This window comes from Emiliania huxleyi (assembly GCF_000372725.1).
Source record: "Emiliania huxleyi CCMP1516 unplaced genomic scaffold EMIHUscaffold_58, whole genome shotgun sequence".
Lineage (NCBI taxonomy): Eukaryota > Haptophyta > Isochrysidales > Noelaerhabdaceae > Emiliania > Emiliania huxleyi.
Genome location: NW_005197648.1, coordinates 301342 through 322812, shown reverse-complemented (window position 1 = coordinate 322812; position 21471 = coordinate 301342). Strand labels below are relative to the sequence as shown.

Sequence of the window (21471 nt, the reverse complement as noted above, 5' to 3'; positions counted from 1 at the left end):
TGTCGGGGAGAGGGGGGACGACACTGCTCTGGCAGCGTGCACCTCGATCCTGCACCGTGTTTGTTATGACCCCCCCCCCCCAATGAACACTCCAGTGAGGGAGGGCGAGACGATCGAGGGGTCCCGTACCATGCGGAATCGACCCTATCCATCCAGTGCTCAAGTGCACGATCCGCCGAAATTCGGACAATGTCTAGTCCGACACGCCCGCCACATGACGCCCACAGCAGCCGCGTCGGTCGGCGCGCGCCGACGCCGACCATCACCGCCGAACGACGGCTCGCACGGCCGTGCGGTGAGCAAAAATTTGGGTCGCTGCGCGCCTGCCGGATGCTCTGCGACGTCTGGACGCTCGCCAGAAACGCCAGGAAGCTTGCCTTCCACCCCTGGGCCCGAGGGCGAACTACAGTGGTCGGCAGCCTCTGCGACGCTCCGATCGGCTCCTCGACCTCATCGCCTGCGACGAGCCAGCATAGCTCGTCGCTCGACGGCAGCCTGCTCAGTATGCTCTCGGCATTCTGTACAGCCTCGCCAGGCTCTCTGAGACGGCATGCAGGGCCGGCACGGACCGCCTTGGGCGCGATGGCCCTCCTCAGTACCTACCTCTTCGATGCCTGTCGGCTCTCCAATCTCGTCGCCGGCGGCAGGCCCGCATGGCGCGCTGCTCGATGGCAGCCCGCTCAGTACGCCTTGGACAGTGACTTCTGCCTCGCAGCTCTTACTGCAGCCGCCTCCGGGACCGGCGCCGGCCGCCACGCCTCACCAGTGCTGTCTACGCCTGCGACACGCGTGTCGGCTCGCCGCCCGCGTCGCCCGCGGCGGGCCCGCATGGCGCGCCGCTCGTCGGGAGCGTTCCCAGCAGGCTGTGCAGGGCAGTCTGCCTCACTCAGGGCGCCGCCGCCGCTGCGCGGGGCCGCCACCGGCGCTGCTGCCGTGAACACTGCCGCCGTGTACGCCACCATCGCCTCTCTTCGTCGCCGATCTCGCCGACGCCGCTCGCCGCTCGCCGCCGCCCTGCCCTGCCCTGCCCTGCCCTCGCACAAACAAACAAACCAACACACACACACACATACACACACACATACACACACACAAAACACACCCTGCCCTCACTCGAGCGCCCCGCGCCCTCCCGCCCCACGCCCTGCGCCTCACGCCTCGCGTCCCACGCACGCCCCGCGCCCCGCGCCCCCACGCCCCTCACCCTGCGCCTCACGCCTCCCTCCCCACCCTCTCAGGCATTTCTCGTCCCCGCTACTCGCCGACTCCTCCTCCCCCCGCATGACCGACGACTACCCGACCTTCGGCGACTCCTCCCTCTTCGGCGCCAACGTCTACTACCCGTTCGCGGCCCGGTGAGGGGCAGGAGCGGAGCCATTCCAACGGCTGGGAAAGTTTCTGAACGGCCGTGCATGCGCCTGCATGCCGGCTTACTAAGGAGGTCCCTCGCTCCCGCTCCTCTCTCGGAAGACGCGCGCCGGCCTGGGGGACTCGCTTGCGATCCCGCTCCAGCCAGAGGCCGCGTGAGGCGTGTGGGACGGTGCACGCTGGGGCTCCGGGCCCCGAGTGCGCTGGCCTCGCGTCTCGAGGGGAGGACGGCTTGTAACTGAGGTCCTGCGGAGACAGTCGTCCTCCCCTCAACCCAACGAGAGCGGGCGGGCAGTCCCCGTGGCTGCAGTCGCGCTTCCGAGCCGACGCCGCCCCTCTCTCCGCACCCGGCGCGCCATTCCAACGGCCAGACCGCTCGCTTAAGGCTGATTGGCTAGACGAGCGGCCTACCTCCAACGGGGCGGTCCGGGAACGCGTGGAACCTGCCCACCTCGGTGGGAGGTGGTTTGGCGCCGACGGACCGCCCTCTCCACCACCCTCGCCCAGGGATCTACAACGCTGTCTTAAGGTCCGACAGGTTCGGCACCGGGCACCGCCTCGGTATACAAAATGCGCCTGCGGGCGGACCCTCACAGATCACAGATCACTCGGGCAAATCCGATTGCATTTTACCACTCGGGCAAACTCGATGAAACGATGAAGCGGCCGGCGCCGCCGCAGCTCACCGATGGAGCTTGCGAAGCGGCTCAATCCACTGGCGCAGCAGCATTGCGACGCATTCTCCAAGCACGGCCTCTGGCGTTGCGAGTGCACAGAGAGCGAGCAATAGTCGACAAAAGCACTGATCTGTGGGCAGCGGATCTCCATGGCGGTCGCGCCCAGAGAAAGGACAACCGCGGGCCTCGAATGCTCGCCCGGACGCGGACCCACCGTGCGAGTTGCAGCCCCGGAGGTGGCCGACCCAGCTCACCCCCAGAGAGGCCATGCCCAGGGTCAGGCATAAAAGGGGGGTGTTTTTCCGTCCGTCCGTCCTTCTTATGTTCAAACTAGTTAACCATATTAGAATTAACTGATACTGTATCATGTATGTATCATGTATGTATCATGGACGTATCATGTAGGCCCCATCTAGAACCGCAGGATACGCAGTTCCACTTGTTACAATTTTTTCATTGCGCTCGTGGTGCCTCCCGCCGCCGCATCCGGCGCCGGCATCGATCGCTGCCAAGGGGCTGGGCGACAGGGGTGTCAGTCAGGTCGTCCCAATGGGCGTCCCACAAGAGGACGCATCTCCGCCCCGCCGCATTTCGACCCGAAAAGTCCCAGTGCCATATTCCCCGCCCTCCAACGTGCAACGAATCGCAAATTCACGCAAACGGGAAACGGCAAAGACCGAAAGAGCCGAGAAAGCTCCGCGAACGCCGCGTCTCGGTCTCGACCGTCTCGTCCGTTTCGCGTTTGTAACAGATTATCACCGATTCGCGCAGACTCTGGACCCTCCACACACGTCACTCTATCGCACAGCGGTTGTCATAAACACTGTATCAAATACACACATCTCACCGCTCAGGTGGTGCGGAGCACCGAGCTTTGATGAGAGTCTCGGGAGCCGCCGCCAGAGTCTCAGTGATACCCCGGCACGAGCCGCCCGATCGCGCCCCGCGAGCCTCCCACCGTCGTGCCGTGGGCGGCGTCCGCGTCGTTGCACGAGTCGAGGACGGCCTCCGCAAAGCCGAGCGGGTTGTCGATCGGGATTTGGTGGCTCGCGCTCGCCACGCGGATCACCTCAATGAGCGGCGCCTCGAGGCCCGCCTCGGCCTTCCTCTTGAGCAGGCTCGTCTTGAGCGCCTTCATGTTCCGGTGGTCCATCCAGTCGAACTCTCCGTAGATGGCCGAGATGCGGCCCACGCGCAGGCGCGGGATCCGGTCGACGAGCGGCTGCCTCGCGTAAGCCAGCTCGCCGAGACCGCCCGGGACGAGCAGCGTGCTGTGCGCGTAGCCTCCGCCGCTGTTGCGGCCGCCCGACCAGTTCTGGTAGAGGTACGCCTGGAGCAGGTCCTTTGGGATCCAGTCCACGTCGGCGAAGCGGCGGCTCACGTAGCCGCGCATCATCATGTTGCCGAGGCCGAGCTTGGCGAGCGTCATCGGGCTCCACCCACTCCTCCACATGCCGAGCACCGTGCGGACCAGGAAGGGCGCGTCGCCGATCGCGGCCGCCAGCTCGGCGGGCGGGTGCGGCACGCCCACGGGAGAGGCCAGGATCAGCCGGTCGACGTGCTGCGGGTACCGCTCCGCGTAGGCGACGGCGAGGTACCCGCCGATCGAGTGTCCCAGCAGCACCATCCGGTCAATCTTCATGCTCTTCCGCCAGCGCTCGAGCCCGCCGACGAAGAACTCCTCCACCTCTGCGACGTCGGCCGACTCGCCCTGCGCCAGCCTCCAGCGCGGCCGGCTAGACAGGCCGCAGCCGAGCGAGTCGAGCGCAAACACGCGGCCGCCCCACCGCCCGACGATCGACGGCATCGTGCTAAAGTACAGGCCCGTGCCAAAGCCGTACCCGTGCAGGCACACGAGCGGCGCTCGCTTCGCCCCCTTCTCGCCGCCCTTGGAAAAGTACTCGACGGTGTGGATGTGAGAGCCATCGCCGTCGTGCAGCGGGACGTCGAGCGTCGTGTACGAGACGGGAGCGCCACCCTGATCGCTCCACCACCTGACGCCATGGTCGAGCAGCGCGAGCTCCGCCTTGCCGAGGGAGCCGCCCATCGAGCGCTGGCTTGATGCTCTGGCTTGATGCTGCTCCCGTCGGTGGGGTGGGTACAGCGGTAGGTCGACCCAGGAGGCAGTTCTTGGATATTTCCCGACTTTCTTTTTTGAGTGGAGTTCTCCTTCTTCTCCTTCTCCTTGCCCCGGGCTTCGCCACATTAGGCTGGGCAGTTAAAAACACGCATAGGAGGAGGCCGCTGCGGATTTCCTCGATTTTTTAGCCCCAGTTGCACTCGAGAGAGATTTTAGAAACCCAACAAGAAATCACGACGCTCACAGTGTGATTTGGGCTCGGCAGCTTGTCAGCCCTCAGCCGAAGCTGGGGCCGGTCCCGTAGCCGAGAGAGCCCGCGCCGATGAGTTCGACGCGGTCGGGGGGCCTTGCGGAGAGGCCAGCGAGATGGCGATCGCTACACTTCATGGTGCCCTCGGTGGGGCGGCTGACAAGCCAGAGGTCGATACTCTGGACGACCCATAGGATGCCACGAATGCCTGAAGGAGAGGGAGGCGAGGCCAGAGGCAGGCTCAGCTGCTCTCGGGTGATCTCACTTTGGTGGCTGAAGGACCCGATGGTCCTGTCACATTCGCGTTCCGTGCGAGTCATGGGGGTAGAAGATTTCGAGGTAGAATCGAGTCAGCACTTCCTTGTAGTACAGCGGACCGCCAGGCTCGCCGGCAGCATCCGCAGGGAGGCAGCATATGAGGCACCAGTCTTCTGAGGAGCTCAACAGCTGCGGCCGCGATGGTAGAGTCGGCCGCGGTTCGAGCGAGCAGCTTTTGGCTGCGGGATCGAATCGCGGAAGGCTCATGCCCTCGCGGAGCGACGCGGGTCGCGCGGCGCGCGCGTGTGCGAAATGCGACAACAGACGACAGATGACAGACGCCTGAGCGCTGTACGACTGAACGACCGTCGCCGCAATCGACACCGCTGCCATTTTGACGAGCAGCGCGAGCGCGCTCGTCGGCGGCCAGCCGTCGCGGGCCGGGCCGAGCCCGGCCTCGACCGGCCGCGCCGCCGCAGCAGGCCGGGAGGCCCACATGGCGGCAAAAAAGCTGATAAGGATTTTCTATTCTTGCACTCGTGCGAACAAAACGTGGCAACCCTGTCTGCACGTCTCGCGCGCGCGTGAACATGGCTCCAGGCCCCAAATGACGTGTGAGTGTTAGAGTTGTTTGGTATTGCTAAAAATCTCTCTCGTGCGACGTAGCGGGGGCCACGACTACGTTTAGAGAGAGATTTTAGAAAACCAACCAGAAATCACGACTCTCACAGTGATTTGGGCTCGGCAGCTTGTCAGCCCTCAGCCGAAGCTGGGGCCGGTCCCGTAGCCGAGAGAGCCCGCGCCGTGAGTTCGACGCGGTCGGGAGGCCTTGCGGAGAGGCCAGCGAGATGGCGATCGCTGTACTTCTCTACGTTTACGAAAACATAAGTAGTCGCGCGAGACAGAGGAGCGGCCGCCCTGGCGGTCGCTGCTCCGCCCCGGTCGCTGCTCCGCCCCGTCCAAATCCGTCCGTCCGCGCGTGCCGCGCCGCCGCCGCTCCACCTAGGTCCTAGCGCTCCAGCCTCCACGCCCGGCCCCCGTGTGTCGTGAGAGTAATGCTTTGTGTGTGTGGCAGATGACATCTAGATAGAAGTAGTCCGTCTAGTACGGCTCTACGTAGTAGGGCGCTAGGGCGCAGGACGCGGCAGAGCGCTCTCGGTACCTATCTCGGAGAGGCGCTTTTTTTCGTGAGAGTTTGTACTCTGAGACCCTACTCTCGTGGGGGGGGTTTAGATGGTAGCGGGGGGGCCCGCCCGGAGGCTGGTTGCTGATTTCGTCCCGCTGCACTCCACAGAAGAGAGAAGCATCTCTGTGCACTCCTATCCGCCAAACAAGAGTCATACCGCCGCAGACCGTGCCGGACAGATGCGACAATTCGCCGTTCGGCCGAAAACACTCGCCCAGGGCGAGGGCAGGCGCGCTGACCTCGCCATTAGGCGTATGCCGCTCCGCGGCAGAGCTGTCCATGCAAACCGTGCCAAGCTCATATTCCACTTAGGCAAGCACCTTCCACTGCAGCCCTCCCACCTTGCGAAGGAGCAGGTCAGACAGGTCGCAAAGGAAGAAGGGATAGCTTCCGTCCGCGTCGTGAACCCTTGCCTCGCAGCCAAAGTCGATCACCGGTGCGCACTCGCCGGCTTCATCCGGCTTGAACTCGCTCACGGTTGCAGTGATTCTGTCGGCTCCGTAGGAGTTTCCAGGCACCCACGCGAAGCTGTTGGTCGGCCACGCAAACCAAGACGTGTGCACAATCGCATCGGCGTAGTCGTCGTCATCGTTGTCGATCGACGGCTCGAAGTGAATTTCGGCGAAGGAGGCGAGAGCATTGTCCTTGCGGCGAAGGACAAAGATCTCGACCGTGAGACTCAAAGATGAAGCCAAACTGAGCGTTGATCTGCTCTGCGTTGGGTTGCGCGGATCTGGGCCTGCGTTGGGCTTCGTCAGCGAGGCTCATTCTCTCGATCGCCCGTTCGTGGTAGTACCGGCAGCGGGCCTTCCACCCGAGGCCCATCGCTGCCACGACAGAGGTCGCCGCCGCAGGCCACTGCTGCAGCACAAGCGCCTGCCACACAACCTCGCTGTCTGCGGCTTGAATGAACTTGGAGGTTTGCATGGCGCGGGCAGCCGTTCTGGGCTTCCAATCGCGTCAGCACTGCGATGAGGAGCTCTGAAGGGAGCGCCTCCATGTAGCAAGGTCCGCCGCGGCCACTTCGGGTGTGCATGCCACCCAAGTGGCGGGTTCGTGCTCCCTGCCGGACGGGGACCACTCCTGTTTTTAGGTATGTTGTTGGCAAACCAAGAGACAGAGCTCACACAGGATCACAGCGGGAGGAAAGCGGCGAGTCGCAATTCCAGGGGTCGTTGTGGCGGGCCACCCTGTCCAGAAGGGCATGGATGGATGCCGATCTGGGGTCTTTCGACCGAGTCTGTCTGATTTCGCCTCGCCGCCTCCCGATGGTGGTAAGGCTGGAGAGCCAAACAAAGCGGCGGAGATGGCCGGGGAGGGCGGGGGATCGAGGAAAGCAAGACTCGCACCGACCCTTCACGAACCGAAAGGCTGCACCCGTGGAGGGCACACACAGTAATCCGGCACGTGTTGGCCGCCCCATTCCGTTTGGGGCTAGGTCGGCTCAGGGCCCCGTCCACTTCCCTCCCGCTTGGCGCGTGATGATGAGGAGATGCCACCCAGGCCAGCCAGGGCAGGGAGGGGCGGAGGGCGAGGGCGGAGGGCGGGATGGGCGCCAAGCGGGAGGGAGCGGACGGGGAGGGGCGCACGGATGGGGATGGCGAGGGCGGAGGGGCGGGAAGGGGGGAGGGCGGCGGGAGGACGGAAGTCGGCATGGGCGGGCGGTGCGTGGTTCGGTAGGGCGGGGGGGGAAGCAGGTAACCCGGCACCACTCCTCCCCCCGCAGGCGCGCGCTGCAAGGCTGGGCACTCAAAACACGGCAGACGAGGAGGCGCCGCTGATGGCGGGCGGCGTGACCCGGCGCGCGCCCCCGCGCGCGTGCGGCTACGGCTACGGCGGCTCGGGCGGCGGCGGCGGCGGCGGCTACCCCGGCGGCAGCTACACCGAGGTCGAGTATCACCGCGGCCGGAAGCCGTCCATGTCGGGCAGCCTGATCGGCTCGGTCGTCGGGCTCTTCCTCCTCGCCGGCGCGACCGCGCTGCTGTGGACGAACGAGGGCTCGGCGGTCGCGGCCCAGTACGGGCTTCTCGAGGCGGAGAGGCACCACGCGGCCGGCACGGGCGGCGTGGCGCACCTGAGCGGGGAGCTTCGCGGCCGCGGCGACGGCATGCTGCGCGACGACGCCTTCGACGTCCACGCGGCGGCCATCTGGCTGGAGCGGGTGGCGGAGGTGTACCTCTGGAAGGAGCACGCGCACGAGAGCCGCAGAAAGGTGCCCGACGGGAGGGGCGGCACGATGACGGAGACGGTAAAGACGTACTCGTACCGGGAGCAGTGGTCGAGCCGCGAGGTGCGCTCGGCCGAGTTCCGAGACCCGCGCGCGCCAGCCAACCCGAGCTTCGACGAGGCGCTGCGCGACGCGGGGCCCGGCTTCTCGAACGAGCGGTGGAGCCAGCCGGTGACGCTGCATGGGCTGCAGCTCGCGCGCGGGCTGCTGCAGCAAGCCGGCGACGGGGAGAGGCTCGGCCACAGCGTCTACGCGCCGGGCTGCGAGGGCGGCCGGCCGGCGATCGGGTGCGCTCGCCTCTCGTGGAAGCACGCGCCGCTCGGCGAGGTGAGCGTCCTCGCCCGCCGCGCGAGAGACGGGCTCGAGCCGTGGGTCGCCTCGTCGGGCTTCGAGCTCGCGATGCTGCGGCGCGGCCAGCACACGCCGGCGGCCATGTTCGCGGCCGCGGCGGGCGCCAACGCGGCGTGGAAGTGGGGCATGCGCGCGCTCGGCGGCGTCCTCGTCTGGGCGGGGTGGGGCCTCGTCCTCGGCCCGTTCTCGTACCTCGCCTCGTGGGTGCCTCTTCTCGGCGGTCTGGTGGGGTGCGCGGTCGGGCTGCTCGCGCTCAGCCTGGCCGCCGCGCAGACCCTCGTGGTCGTCGCGCTGGCGTGGCTCTGGTACCGGCCCCTCCTCTCGGCCACCCTCCTCGCCCTGGCGGCCGCCTCGTTGTTCCTCGGCTACGGAAGCCTCCGCAGCCTCCGCCGCGGCGGTGCGCGCGCGGCCGCGGCCAGCGCGCCGAGGCCGGCGGCGTCGGCGGCGTCGGCCGCGGCCGCAGCGGCCACTGCACGGGCGACGGGCGACTCCCCTGCCTCCGTCCAAGTTGGGGACAGGCTGGCGCAGCTCAAGTCGATGCTGGACCGGGGCCTGATCACCCAGGCGGACTACGACGCCAAGAAGGAGGAGCTGCTCAGCAGGATGTGATGCCACCGCCGCGCCTGCCGCCTCGCATGTAGTCCCTCCCCCAAGCTGCGGCAGCGCGCATGCGCAATGAGGGAGTGGGGGCCGCTTGGACGCCTCCCGACCTCCGCCAGTCGGCCTAGAGCAGGGAGGGGCTCACTAGACGTGGTGGTCGTAGCTCACGTGGCTTGGGCGAAACCGAAAAAGCTCGTAGCGAGCTTCTACGTGAGTGAGACAAAACTCATTCGGGGGGTTATGGTATTTGGATTGTGGGTTTTGCTAGGCCTACACTCTAGATCTCTACACTCTGGGGGCCGTGTTTAGCTGTTTTTTTTTTGTGGGTGTTTTTTGTCACAGTTTTCTAGGCTAGGCCTCGAAGGGGTTTTGTGCTCGTGACGAGCAGACACGAGACAGCAGAGTCCAAGCCCAAGAGCACGACGGTGGCCGATGCGGGCATACTTAGCCGTATGTTCTGTATCTGAGATACAGCGGATTTCACCGGTCACCGTCATACGGCTTTTTAACACCGGCCAGGTGTCGGCTGTCGCTGCCCTCCCCCAGTTCTCTCCACGCCGTCTCTAGCGCTGCAGGACAGCAGGGCTGGAGCGGCTCCCTATCGAGCGCGAGCGAGTGGCCCGAGGCGGCACCGGGGCGGGGTAAGAATCGTGGTCGTCGGGGGCTTTGATTGTCCCCCAGCTGAAGGTGGCGCCGCCAGAGGCGACCGCGAGGCGGGCAAAACTCCCTGCGGCAAAGGAATCGCACGCGTCCGCCACTCGCACGCCTCGCACCTCCTCAACGATCCGTGGCGTAGGCTGCGCGCGGCGCGGCGGAGGCGGTTCGTCCAGGCCAAAGCTGTACAGCACGCCAAAATTGTCTAGCGCCAACGAGTGGTCGGCTCCTCCCGCGGCCGCTTTGATGCGCACCGCCTCGAGCGCCGCCACCGGCTGTGGCAGAAGCTGGTCGGCCCTGTCGCCATGCCCCAGTTGGCCGTGCCCGCCATAGCCAAAGCTGTAGATCGCGCCGCGATCGCTGACCGCGAGGCTATGGTGGGCCCCCGCCGCGACTGCGACCACCCTGCCGCGCTCTGGCAGCCCGTCGATTAGCCGCGGTGTCGGCTGATCCGACGTGTCTCCGTGGCCCAGCTGGCCGTGCATACCGTGTCCAAACGAGTAGACGGCACCCCGGTCGGTCATCGCGAGGCTGTGGAATCCACCGGCGGCGATCGCGGTGACACGGCCTCGCTCCGGAAGATTTTGAATCGCTGTTGGCGTGGCGGTGAGCTTTCGCGGCCGCTCGGACGGCGGTGACGGCAAACGCGAGACGGCGCCGGTGGGCGCTTTGCGCCGGCGCTTCGACGGCTCGGGCTCCCCCGCTTCGTCATGTCCGAGCTGCCCCTGCGCTCCGAGGCCCCAGGAAAAGACGGCCCCGTGGTCGCTCAGTGCGAGGCTGTGGAGCGCGCCCGCCTGCACGGCGAGGACTCGCACGCCTGCAAGCGCCGCAACGAGATGAGGCTCTCTATCTCTCTCAAAGCTGGCTCTCTCTCTCTCTCTCCCTCTCAGAGCTGGCTCTCTCTCTCTCTTCACATGTCTCTATTGCCTCCGCGCCCCGTGTGGCGCCGCGTGCCGCCATGAGCTGGCTAGTTACGCCCACAAATGGACATGGACCAAGGAGCATGCTCCATGCACACGCACAAAAAAGAAATATTCGCGCCAGCGCTTGTGTCGCTTGCCGGCAACCATCTCGTGGTGCGCAGCAACTCGTTCTAGTCTTTTTTCATTCGACCACAAAAAGAAACAAGCAAGAGTAACCCCGGGAGGGCTGAAGATGAGCGGTGCGCGCAGGGGTCGGCGTGACGGGGCGAGGGACGCGCCGCGCGGGGCGCCGCCTCACCGGCCCCAGTGGCGCAGGGCGAGGCGGCGAGAACCGAGCGAGCACGTCCTCGTGAGCCCCGTGGCTCCAACCAGGCCCTTCCTTTTTTGAGCAGGTGTGACGCCGCGCGAGCGACGCTCCGAGATCGCCCGAGATAGCGCGGCGCGGCGGTGGGTGAGGTGGGGTGGGGTGGAGAGGCGTGGCGTGGAGCTCCGAGATCGCGCGCGATAGCGCGAGATCGCCCGAGATCGCGCGGCGCGGCCCGAGGCGAGGTGGAAGGGTTGGGAGCAAGGGGGCGGAAGTGGCCAGTGCGGTAGATCGGTCAGTCGGGGCGCAAGAGGTGGCCTGTGAGCCATCCGGCTTACATTTACTCTGCGTTGTTGAGCCAGGACTCAACATACTCGTTCTGTTGCCGTCCCAAACTGTCACTCCCCTTTCTCCCGGCCGGGGCGGGGCGCGCGCGGGGGCGGCGGGTGTGCGGCGAGTGTGCGGGATGTCTGTGGGCCCGAGAGCGATATGCCATGTCCGCCTTGCGTTTGTTTCATAACATCGAAGGCTAAGCTCAAAAGAAACAACGAAGGTTTGCCACCAAAAACAACCGCCATGCCCGGCCTGACGCCGTCAGTCTCACCGGGCGAGCGGGCGCGCGTAGCCGCCGCTAGCGCGGCGTGCAAAGGGCTGCCACCGCCCGAGCGCGCCCCACCACCGTTCCATGAGGAAGCAAAGCGACTTGCCGAGACGATCAAAGAGTTTCTCACCCCAGTTCCTCTCAACTCATTCGGGCGGCTCCTCGGAGACGACGCCGTCGCCGCGCAGCGGGCGTATCCCAGTGTTTCTTCAACGAGCAAGATCAATGTGCCGGAGTTTTTCGCCGACTACCGTGTCCGCGGCCGGTTGGGCAGCGACCTCTTCGTTGTGAGCGGCCTCATGTTTGCAGCGGCGGGCACGCCCGCTGCCCGCCACCTCTTATCCGAGTACGACGCCGAGCTGGCCGACACGTCAGGCTGCTGCGACGCGGCCACGTTCGAACTGGAGCAGCTCCCTCGCGTGCCGCTCTTTGAGCGTACGATCAACTCGCAGCAGCTCGGTGAGTATCAGACCCGCTTGAGCAAGATGTGGGAGCGTGGGCAAGACGACCGTGAGTGGACGCCTGCCGACGACACTCTGGCGCGGTCCCTGTCGAAGAGCAACGCCCTTCCGCTCTGTCGCCTCCTGCTCCTTCTCCAGCGCACGCGCGGCGCGGGCGACGAGCTCGTCCGCCCCGACCCCACCGAGCTGATGGACCTTTCCGTGCTCACGCAGCTCCCGCCCGACTCGCGCAACGCGATCCTCGGAGCTAAGAGCGACTTGGTCAACTACCTCCTCGCGCACCCCGACGTGCGGTATAATATGCGCGGCCTTCAGACGGGCCAACGCGAGGCCGCCGACGGGTTTCAGTCGATCGCGCAGCGGCAGCAGCACCAACTCAATGCCGACGACATCTCCCAGCGCTACCAGGCGCTCGAGGGCTCGGCGCAGCGTGCCTACGCGAACGAGGCGTACGTGTCGCAGGCGGCGCTCGCGCCCTTTGTCAAGGTCTTCCGCGACATCGCGGCGACATCGGGCTGCAAGCACTCGGCGGCGCGGCTCGAGGAGGCGGCGGGCCGGCTGCTCAGTCGGGAGGGGCTTCTTCCCTCTCACTACCTCGCGATGCTCGCGTGCGTCTTCGGCGCCGACGCCTCGCTGCGCGGCGCGCGCGGCGGCTCTGGCGAGGTGGGCACGCACTGCGAAAAGCAGCGCTCGAAGAAGGCGGGAATCGCCATCGGCGAGTTCTTCGACGAGCAGGTCGCGCTGCTCGAGAAATGGAAGCTCGAGTGCCACTCGGCGGCGGCGCGCGGCGAGGCGCTGCCGCCAAAGCCAAAGTACGAGATGCTGCTGGGGCAAGTGCGCTTCGCCGCTGATGGTGCGCCGCTGCTCTTCGCGCAGCTCTCCGAGCACGAGTCGCTGCCATTCGAGAAGCCGTCGCACCGGCAGCTGCTGACCGAGGAGAACGACGTGGCAGGAGCGCACGAGAAGTTTTACCGCTCGGTTGGGAAGTCTGCGGCGCCGCACTTCGCCGGCAGTCTGGCGTGCCCACCGCTGCCAACGAGCGAGGAGCGTTGGACCGCTGGGAAGCGGCTGGGAGGCGTGATTGCGGGCGCAATCGAGTGGTGCTCGGGTGCGCGGGGCTCCCTCGCCGCCAAGGGCGCTACGCTGCTGCGCGGCGGTGGCTGGTGCGGCGGAGAGGTTGGCAAGGCGATGCGGCGCCAGGCACGCATCGCTGCTGCCGACGCAACTGCCGCTACCCCCACCCACCGGCATGATTACCCGGTGGTGTGGGGGTACTACAGGATCTTCCGGCGCGCCGACCACGACTGGGTGGGGCACGAGTTTGCGTGCGACTCTCTGAACACGGGCGACGAGGCTGGCAAGCACGCCGCCGCCGCCTACCTCGCGCACTTGCGCGCGGACTCGCGCTGCTACTTCACTCGCCGCTCCTGAGCACTCGCGCCATGTGCGCGCCATGTTGACCTGAGTGCTGAGAGAGCGCGAGAGGGCGGCGACAGGTCAGACTCTCTTTGCGAAGGGGGAGGTTGTGTTTGTCGTGCGCATTTTTTTCACTATCTCCCGGAAGAATCAATCAGACGCCCGAATAATACGTTATATCGGCCTGTGCCCAGTGTATCGGCCTGTGCCCAGGATATCGGCGCCTGTGCGCACAGTGTCACTTGGTTTATAAAGTCTGCTTGGGACCTATATATCAATCACGGTCTAAGCACGCTCGAACATCGATGCGTGGGTCGCCATGGCACTCCCAGCACGCGCACACATCGCCCGGCCTCGGCTGGTGCGGCTGGGGGCCACCACAAAGCTCCGGGGTGGGGTGGGCTCTCTTCAGTCAGCCAGTGTTACACATGGAGGAGGTCAGGTGACACATGGAGGACGGCCCCCCCCCCACACACACACGCTGCACACGATTGGCACGGGAGCCGACACGAGGCACACGACTGTCACCGGCTGTAGCACCGGGTCCGGACTGCTGTGGACACACAGCATTTGCGCCTCACGCCTCCCTCCCCACCCTCTCAGGCATTTCTCATCCCCGCTACTCGCCGACTCCTCCTCCCCCCGCATGATCGACGACTACCCGTCCTTCAGCGACTCCTCCCTCCTCGGCGCCAACGTCTACTACCGGGGGACCGTCGCCCTCCGGGCGTACTGGAATGATCCCAGCGGCACACGTGTACAAGGGGGGACTCCGAACGGCCGCACATGCTTGGCATGTCGGCTTACTAGGCAGGTCACAGACCTTGAGCGGCCGCTCACTGCTCGGTACCCCCCCTGCACATCTAAAGCCATGGCCGACCCCCCCCCCAGCAGCAGCGCTCTGCTGCTGGGGGGGTCGGGACCCCCCCCCAGCAGCAGCGCTCTGCTGCTGGGGGGGTCCGGACCCCCCCCCCCCAGCAGTAGCGCTCTGCCTGTGGGGGGTGCTGGCATCTCTGTACAGACAGCAGCTGTAAGTAGCATGCGTTCCAGTGGCGATAATTTATGGTCGGCACCAAAATCAGTGGTCTCACCGGCGGGCCCTCCTACTGCCAACCGGGATGTGCGGGGCACGCCAGCCTCTCTTCTACGCCTCTCGTGCATCGCGGCGCCTCTGCCTCAAGGAGGGAAGATACGGCTCTCGCAGCCCATCATACGCCGTGGCACAGCGGGGAGCACAGCCTGTACAAGATATTGTTCCCTATCTTCGCATGCTCGTCGTTGGTGATATCCGCGCGAGGTCATACGCCACAGGCCAGCAATCACTCGGTGATGAGACTACTGATTTGGCGCGACGCTCTGACACCGAGTGTTGCTCGACGCTGCGACACCGCCAAGTACCGCGTGCAGCGCTCAACCTCGCGGAGTACACCTCTCGCTATCATCACGCTTCGCGGCGGTCGGGCTGCTTAATTTGTCGGAAGACACCCAGAGGGTGGGGCGGCGGCGAAGAGGCGGGAGAGCTGGGTCTCCGTGCGCTCTGCTGCTGGGGGGGTCGGGACCCCCCCCCCCAGCAGCAGCGCTCTGCTGCTGGGGGGGTCAGACCCCCCCCCCCTAGCAGCAGGGATGGCTTTAGATGTGCAGGGGGGGTACCGAGCAGTGAGCGGCCGCTCCTTCCCCCCGCCTCTCAATCTCCCGTCACCTTTCACGGCTCTCGCGCATACCGACCGACCGCGCTGGGCATGCTGCTTCCTCTCGTGCCACGTCCCGCGACCGCTCACAGCCCCCGATTGTGCTTGGCAGGCAGCGCTCGGGTCGACTGACCTCTTCGGCATCCGCTGTCGTCTACGTGTGCCGACTGGGCCAGCGGACTGAGACGGCTTTTGCCTCTCATGCCGCCGACCTCGAGCCGCATGTCCGGCCTACTTTCTTTATCTACCGTGCTGAGCCCGCAGACTGGGTCGGCTCTTGCCTCTCATGCCGCCGACTCGAGCCGCATGTCCGGCCTCCTTTTTCTACCATGCTGAACTGCTTTCCATCTGACAGCTTGAACTCAGGAGGTTGGTGAAGAGGCAGCCGTCCGTGGGGAGGTGCCACTTTCGCAGCGGCCGCTGTGAAAGTGGCGTCTACCTATTTATTCCTGATTCGAGTGTCACGTTAGCGCGCGCTTTCTAGTGGGCCGTTTCTTTTCGTTGCGAGAAAATGACACCAGAAAATCCCAACGATCCTTGAGCGGAGGCGGCGCCTTGAGTTGTGGCCACTCTTAAGAGCTCTCCGGAGAATCTGAGAGAATGGCTGGTGGGGGCTCTCACCAGCAGCAGCACCTCAAAGCGGTCAAAGGCACGTGGGAGAAGGGTCAGTGCGGCCCACAAAGTGTGAGCTAACCCCTCTTCTAGGTGTGGCTCTACAGCCCCTGAGGCCCTCTAGACTTCTACACCATCCAACAGCTTGGGCAGAGCTTCTCGGGTGGGGGGAGAGAGGGAGCTCCACTTTTCAGGCCTCTCCACTGCGCATTAACTCGCATCCCTCGACGTCAGATATCGGGGGAAGGACGGTCCGCAGCCTCGAATGAACGCTTTGTACGTCGTCAAGTGAGTATGCGTGCTGCGGGGCGGCGGACAAGCCTGAGCCCCGCGCCTCGGCCTCCCCCGCCGTCCACCCCAGGTCCCCGTCCGCCTCTCGGCCTCGCGGACTCCGAGAGACTCCGAGAGACTCCGGAGGCCTCCGAGAGACTCGCTCATTCACACATCGGTGAGGGCCCCGCCGCCATATCCGGCGTGGACCCGGGCTCGGGGTCGGGCGCGGGGTCGACGATGTAGCACGTCGTCAAGCGCCATGAAATCGCGAGCTCAAACCCGGCTTCGCCAGCCTTGGGCGCGCGGGGCACGGTGTCAGTCGCCGGCGACGCCGGGTCCTTTCCGCGAGGCTGTCGAGCCGGAGGCGGTGGGTGGAACAGTTTCGGGTAGAGAGGTTCCTCCATGGCGAGCTGCGCGGCGACGCATCCGACAGGTTTCGTCGCTGACTTGTACGCGCTTGGCCTTTGGTAGGGGATGATCCCACCTGCTGTGCTGATCGGCGCGCACTTCAGAAGCGGGAAAATTTCGACGTGTCCCAGTTCGAGATCGAGCAGCAATGCAAAGAGGGGCTTGTTGACGCCAAAGGGCGGGTCGGAGAGCTGGAGCAGCGGCAGAAGCGTGTTGTCTCCGATCTCGTGTTTGATGCCGGGCGTCAGCACGCCAACGGAAAGCTCCTCAGGGTGGTGGCAGAGGTAAACCTCAGCGAACGCCTCTGAGATGCCGCACGACTCAAAGATGGGCGTGCCGAGGCTCAGGAACGACTGGCTCTCCTCCTCGAGCGGGCAAAGCGAGATGCACTCCTCGTCGAGCACGCCGAGCGCGCCGTAAATCTCAAAAATGTTGTGAGCGCGCGAGAAGAAGACTGCAGAGACCGACAGAATTCGCAGCGGCTGCGACACCAACTGCTCGCCGCGCATCTCAAACGGCCGGACACTCATCCTGCCAGACGAGAGGCGAGTTAACTCAAGGACTCGCCCGTCCAACTCGGAGTCACCGCGAGCCAAGGCGACCCCAACGAGCGTCGACCCCTCAACGCTCACGAGCGGGACCTCGCTTGTCGGACTGCCAATACTGAGCTCGGTCACACCCCGCGGAGTCGCGGCGAGGTCTTCGAGTGCCATTGACCGTGCCGCCAGCTCCTCTTTGGAGACTCCAGCGAGGCGTCCGAGGCTGAGGCGCCGCCAACGATGTGACACCGCATACGCCGCGCCGCCGGCTTCTTCGAGGCTTAGTCTGGACCAGATAAGGGTGAGGTGCTCATCCGTACACGCTTCCATGACGGAGTGACCGTATCCAGAGGGAGAGTGGACGGCCAGCGGAATCAGGAGTGTTTCGCAAGCCAGCCTGCCAGCGTGGGTCTTCTTGGGAGAAAACGACTGATTGGTGCGCAATCGTTGCGCAGCCGCTCTTCGCCCTTTTCGCCATGGGAGCCGCAAATATATTGGCCGTGCTACCCGCGTGTTCCCGGGGTTTGACTTGTTTAATTGATCAAATCCGCTAGGTTGCAGCCCTCTCAGTTCACGCCGGAATTGTGAACCGTGAACCGTGAACCAACTAGCCCCCGCCCCGAGTCCGTGAACCCCGAACCGTGAACCGACTAGCCCCCACCCCAAGTCTGTGAACCGTGATCCGTGAACCGACTCCTCCCGCGACACCCGCCGCGAACCGTGAACCGTGAACGAACCGAGTCTGGCGAACCGAGTCTGGCGAGCTGCTGCTGGAGGTCGCCGTGCCCAAGCTGGCCAAAGCTGCCTGAACCGAAGGAGAAGACCTGGCCGTGCGTGGTGACGACGAGAGAATGTTCACCTCCGGCAGCGATGGCGCTCACCCGCTCGCCCTGCAGCGCTGCGACAGGCTGGGGCACCATTAGACCCTCCTCGTCGCCGTGCCCGAGCCTGCCGCTCTTGCCATCGCCAAACGAGTACACCACGCCCAGGTTGCTCACCGCCAGGCCGTGAAACGCAGTGGAGGCCACGCGCTTGACATTCACTCCCTCGAGGCCGGCCATTGCCTCTGGCGGCGATCCCTCCGAGGGGCGGCTCGAGCCGGAGCCCATGGCACGTACTTAGAACTTGAAGGCCCGACGGCTGGCCCTCTCGGGATCAGTCGGTGCGTGGGCTGCGGCCTTCGGTCGGGATCTGCGTGCGGGACGGGACGTGCGAGTTTCACGGGGCCCGCACGATACCACCCCGGCAAAGAAAGCCAATTGCGCCCTCGGGGGAGCGGGCCTTGTACGTACTTTTAGCTTACTGGGAGAAAAGGGAGGGGGGTTGTGTTCTCTAGGCCCCTAAGGGCCCAACGCGCGGCGTGAGAGCTTGGAAGCGAGCTTTGCACGGCGATCGAGGATGGCGCGGTTCACCCCCTTCACCGAAGCGAGGGTGGGAGACCTGTTCCTTTTTACCCATCTCCTAGTAGAGGTGTCCGTTTTATCGTACAATGGAAGAAACTTGTTTCTGTAAGGTACCCACTCCTAACATTAAATTTCGGACGTACGTAGACTTGCCCAGACGAGGCACAGGGCAACCCCGTCCAATCGGCTTCGCAAGTCGACCCGCCAAACAATCCATGCATATGACCTCCGTCACCGCCGCCGCCGCGCCAGCTGCCACCGGCGCCGAGCTGGTCGTGCCACCGCTGCCGCCCAGGCTGCCCAACGACGCGAGCCAGGAGGAGAAGGCGGCGCGCGAAGCCATCATGAAGGAGCGCCGACGCATCCAGAAGGCGATCAACGAGCAGAAGAGGGGCAAGCGGGATCGCAGCGAGCGGGAGCAGCTGAGTGGTGCGCAACATCGCAAGCAGGCTGAAGCGGAGGCGAAGCGAGCCGACGCCAACCGCCGCCGCCAGTCCGTCTCCCAGCACCGCCGCGCAGCTCGAGAGAAGAAGCGGCCGAGGCTCGGCGAGAGCTTCGGCTCGATTCGACAACGCGAGGAGCAGCGACTGCTGGGCAACTCGTTCGTCTTCGAGGACCAGCGCGTGCGCGTGTGCGAGGGCGTCGCGTGGGCCCTCGTGCAAGACGGTGCGGCTAGCGGCGTGGTGCCCATCCATGACGCCGCGAGTTTCTGGGGCCCAGAGTGGGCGTCGTGCTTGGCCGTGCCCGTGAAGGCTGGGCAGTGCGGCACTGTGCTGCGGCGCGCCGAGCTGTGCGTGCAGGAGAAGGGCGGCAGCGTGAGCAGCTTGAAGCTGAGCAGCGCTGGCTTCGCGCAAATCGAGGGGCCGCAGCACTTCCACACGGTGCAGCTCGACGACGTCAGCACGCCGGTGATGCTCTCACCCTACCACGTCCAGCCCTGGCCGGCCATCGGACAGGAGGTCGGCTGGATGCCGTCCGAGCCGCACGACATCGCCACCGTCAAGTACTTTCACAACACGCAGGACCCGGACTTCGACGTGGACGATCCCGAGGACAACAGCTATTACGTGCTCTCGCGGCAGTTCTACGCCTTGCCCGCCCACGTAGAGGTTGTGGCGCCGGTGGGCGGGCGCGTGCGCGTGGGCTCTTGGGTGAGGCTGCGCGAGCCCCACCCCGAGGCTGACCCTGACGACGGCGCGTGGGGCTTCCGCGAGCCGCCGCCCGCCGTCGCCGCCGAGATGCTCTCTAGCGTGGGCCGGACCGAGCTGACCCCGGCGGACGTGGAGCGGCTCATGTCCACGCCGCAGATGGCTGTCGCGAGCGCGCATGTGCTCGTCGTCAAGTCCATCTGCGAGGACTGCGGGCAGTGTCTCGAGCTCGAGGACACCTTCTACGCATCTCACCGCGATCTCACGCCGCTCATCCCTGGCTGGGAGCAGAGAGAGCCATGTCGCTTCCACTGCACCTACGACCACCAGTACTTGTGCGATCACATGTTCGATCTAACACACGTAGGAGAGTGCGTCTGGGCCTGCAAGGAGTGCGACCCTGAGTAAAGCGGGGAACTTAAATTTCCTCCATTGTACCCACGCGGAGCCTTTTATTTATTATTTATTTAGGGGTGGGAGAGAAGGACAGGGTCCCCACACCTGAACAAGTAGGATCTTGGAAGGACGATCACACAGGGACACAAGGCTCAAGGGACGGGAGCGGGGAGCGCATCGCGACACGGAGGGGGGGCTGTGCAGGCAGGATTCACCCACACGACAGGGTCCCAGCACGCGGCGGCACGGGGGCAGGGCACAGGGCGGTTGCGCTTTCGTTGTTCGCCAGCGCCGAGTGGGTTCAAATTTATTGGCATGTCTATGCATGGGCCCATGCAGCTCCCCACGCCGGCTAACCGGCGCGATCTCTCTTTTCGTAAGCCAGTGTCCACGCAGCCCGGCTCTGCCCATCCGACCTGCTCTCATGGCGACCGGCAAAGACCTCAACCCGTCGTACCTGCGCGAGCGCGGCCGCCACTCGGATGGGCAGCGGTTCCGCTTTCAGAATTTCGCGCAGCGCGTGGCGGCGGTGGATATTGACGTGCACCACCGCTTGACGGCTGACGACATGGCTGAGTGGCGTCGCGAGGCTGGCGAGGAGGAGGCCGAGGAGGCCCGCCCCTTCGCCATGCAGACCCTCGAGCGGTGGGTCGAGCTCAACCAGACAGGGCAGTTCACCGCCTTCCGCACCGAGCTCTCGCCGATGCTGCTGTCGGTGCCGCTGATGCTGCACCGGCAGGACGCCATCTTTGAGGCGCTGCATCGGCACCTGACGGGCGTGAGTACCGAGGCGCTCCCGCCCATGCTCGAGCTCGCCACTGCGCTCGCCGTCGACCTTCGCCAGGAGTTTTACCCGCGCTTTGCCCCGCTGCTTGGAGCGCTCGGCCGGCTGCTCGGCTCAAGCGCCGAGGACGTCGCCCGTGTGGAGGCGGTCTTCACCGCCGCCGCCTACCTGCTGAAGTACTTGCTGCGCCAGCTGCTCGCGGACCTGCCCGCCGCGCTCGCCGCCTACGCGCCCCTCCTCTCCCACCCAAAGCAGCACGTCCGCGACTTTGCCGCCGAGTCGTTTTCGTACCTGCTGCGCCGCCTGCCGCGCGCCTCGCTGCCTGCGGCGCTGCCGGCGACGCTGCTGCCGCAGATCGGCTGTTCGTCCAACCTCGACAGCGGCATCGCGCTCCTCCTGTTCCACACCGTGCGGGGCCTCAGCCAGCGCTTCCACTCCCGCACGCCCGAGGTCCTCGCTCCGCTCCTCGAGGCGCTCTCCTCCGCCTCCTCCACCGCCTCCGCCTCCGCCGCCTCCGCCTCTGCCTCCGCCGCCTCTGCTGTCGCCGCCCCGGGCGAGGAGGGCGCCGCCCCGGGGCCTAGCGCGGCTCCGCCAGGCGGCTCGCGCGGCGCGCTGCTCGAGGTGCTCTCCGAGGTGAGGGGCGAGCAGAGCGCGCAGGCAGCAGTGCGCCCTTCTCTGCACCCCTCTCTGAGCCGTCCTGTAGGCGCTCGGCCTGATGAGCGAGCACACGCGCAGGCAGCACTGCGGGCCCGTGTGGAGCGCGCTGCTCTGCAGCCTCGACGAGGCGGTCGGCGCGCTGTGCGACGCATTGCAGCCGGACGGAGCGACGGCCGAGCCGGCCGAGCCGCCGCGGGGCAGGGCGGC

General features: G+C 65.8%; 8 protein-coding genes across 8 annotated transcripts; 3 read left to right on the top strand and 5 right to left on the bottom strand.

Annotated features, from left to right (window-relative positions):
• Window positions 1-2952: 2952 nt before the first annotated feature.
• Window positions 2953-4092, bottom strand: EMIHUDRAFT_213639 (hypothetical protein; the record flags this gene model as incomplete). The annotated part of the gene is made up of 1 exon (XM_005764774.1): window positions 2953-4092. The coding sequence occupies one exon, from the start codon at window positions 4090-4092 to the stop codon at window positions 2953-2955; it is 1140 nt and encodes a 379-aa protein (XP_005764831.1).
• Window positions 4093-4348: 256 nt separating this feature from the next.
• EMIHUDRAFT_357389 (hypothetical protein) lies at window positions 4349-5137 on the bottom strand. The gene has a single exon (XM_005764773.1). It carries the CDS (start codon window positions 5129-5131, stop codon window positions 4670-4672), a length of 462 nt encoding a protein of 153 aa, XP_005764830.1. The 5' UTR covers window positions 5132-5137; the 3' UTR covers window positions 4349-4669.
• Window positions 5138-6127: 990 nt separating this feature from the next.
• Window positions 6128-6746, bottom strand: EMIHUDRAFT_213637 (hypothetical protein; the record flags this gene model as incomplete). The annotated part of the gene is made up of 2 exons (XM_005764772.1): window positions 6128-6497; window positions 6616-6746. The coding sequence occupies 2 exons, from the start codon at window positions 6744-6746 to the stop codon at window positions 6128-6130; spliced, it is 501 nt and encodes a 166-aa protein (XP_005764829.1).
• A 621-nt stretch (window positions 6747-7367) lies between these two features.
• On the top strand, window positions 7368-9006 carry EMIHUDRAFT_464855 (hypothetical protein; the record flags this gene model as incomplete). The annotated part of the gene is made up of 2 exons (XM_005764771.1): window positions 7368-7490; window positions 7546-9006. The coding sequence occupies 2 exons, from the start codon at window positions 7368-7370 to the stop codon at window positions 9004-9006; spliced, it is 1584 nt and encodes a 527-aa protein (XP_005764828.1).
• Window positions 9007-9560: 554 nt separating this feature from the next.
• Window positions 9561-10656, bottom strand: EMIHUDRAFT_213635 (hypothetical protein; the record flags this gene model as incomplete). The annotated part of the gene is made up of 2 exons (XM_005764770.1): window positions 9561-10468; window positions 10647-10656. 2 exons carry the CDS (start codon window positions 10654-10656, stop codon window positions 9561-9563), a joined length of 918 nt encoding a protein of 305 aa, XP_005764827.1.
• A 6870-nt stretch (window positions 10657-17526) lies between these two features.
• Window positions 17527-17985, bottom strand: EMIHUDRAFT_213630 (hypothetical protein; the record flags this gene model as incomplete). Its single annotated transcript, XM_005764769.1, has 2 exons — window positions 17527-17544; window positions 17614-17985. 2 exons carry the CDS (start codon window positions 17983-17985, stop codon window positions 17527-17529), a joined length of 390 nt encoding a protein of 129 aa, XP_005764826.1.
• A 515-nt stretch (window positions 17986-18500) lies between these two features.
• EMIHUDRAFT_104261 (hypothetical protein) lies at window positions 18501-19835 on the top strand (the record flags this gene model as incomplete). The annotated part of the gene is made up of 1 exon (XM_005764768.1): window positions 18501-19835. The coding sequence occupies one exon, from the start codon at window positions 18501-18503 to the stop codon at window positions 19833-19835; it is 1335 nt and encodes a 444-aa protein (XP_005764825.1).
• A 412-nt stretch (window positions 19836-20247) lies between these two features.
• On the top strand, window positions 20248-21323 carry EMIHUDRAFT_213628 (hypothetical protein; the record flags this gene model as incomplete). Its single annotated transcript, XM_005764767.1, has 3 exons — window positions 20248-21057; window positions 21203-21228; window positions 21311-21323. The coding sequence occupies 3 exons, from the start codon at window positions 20248-20250 to the stop codon at window positions 21321-21323; spliced, it is 849 nt and encodes a 282-aa protein (XP_005764824.1).
• Window positions 21324-21471: the final 148 nt, after the last annotated feature.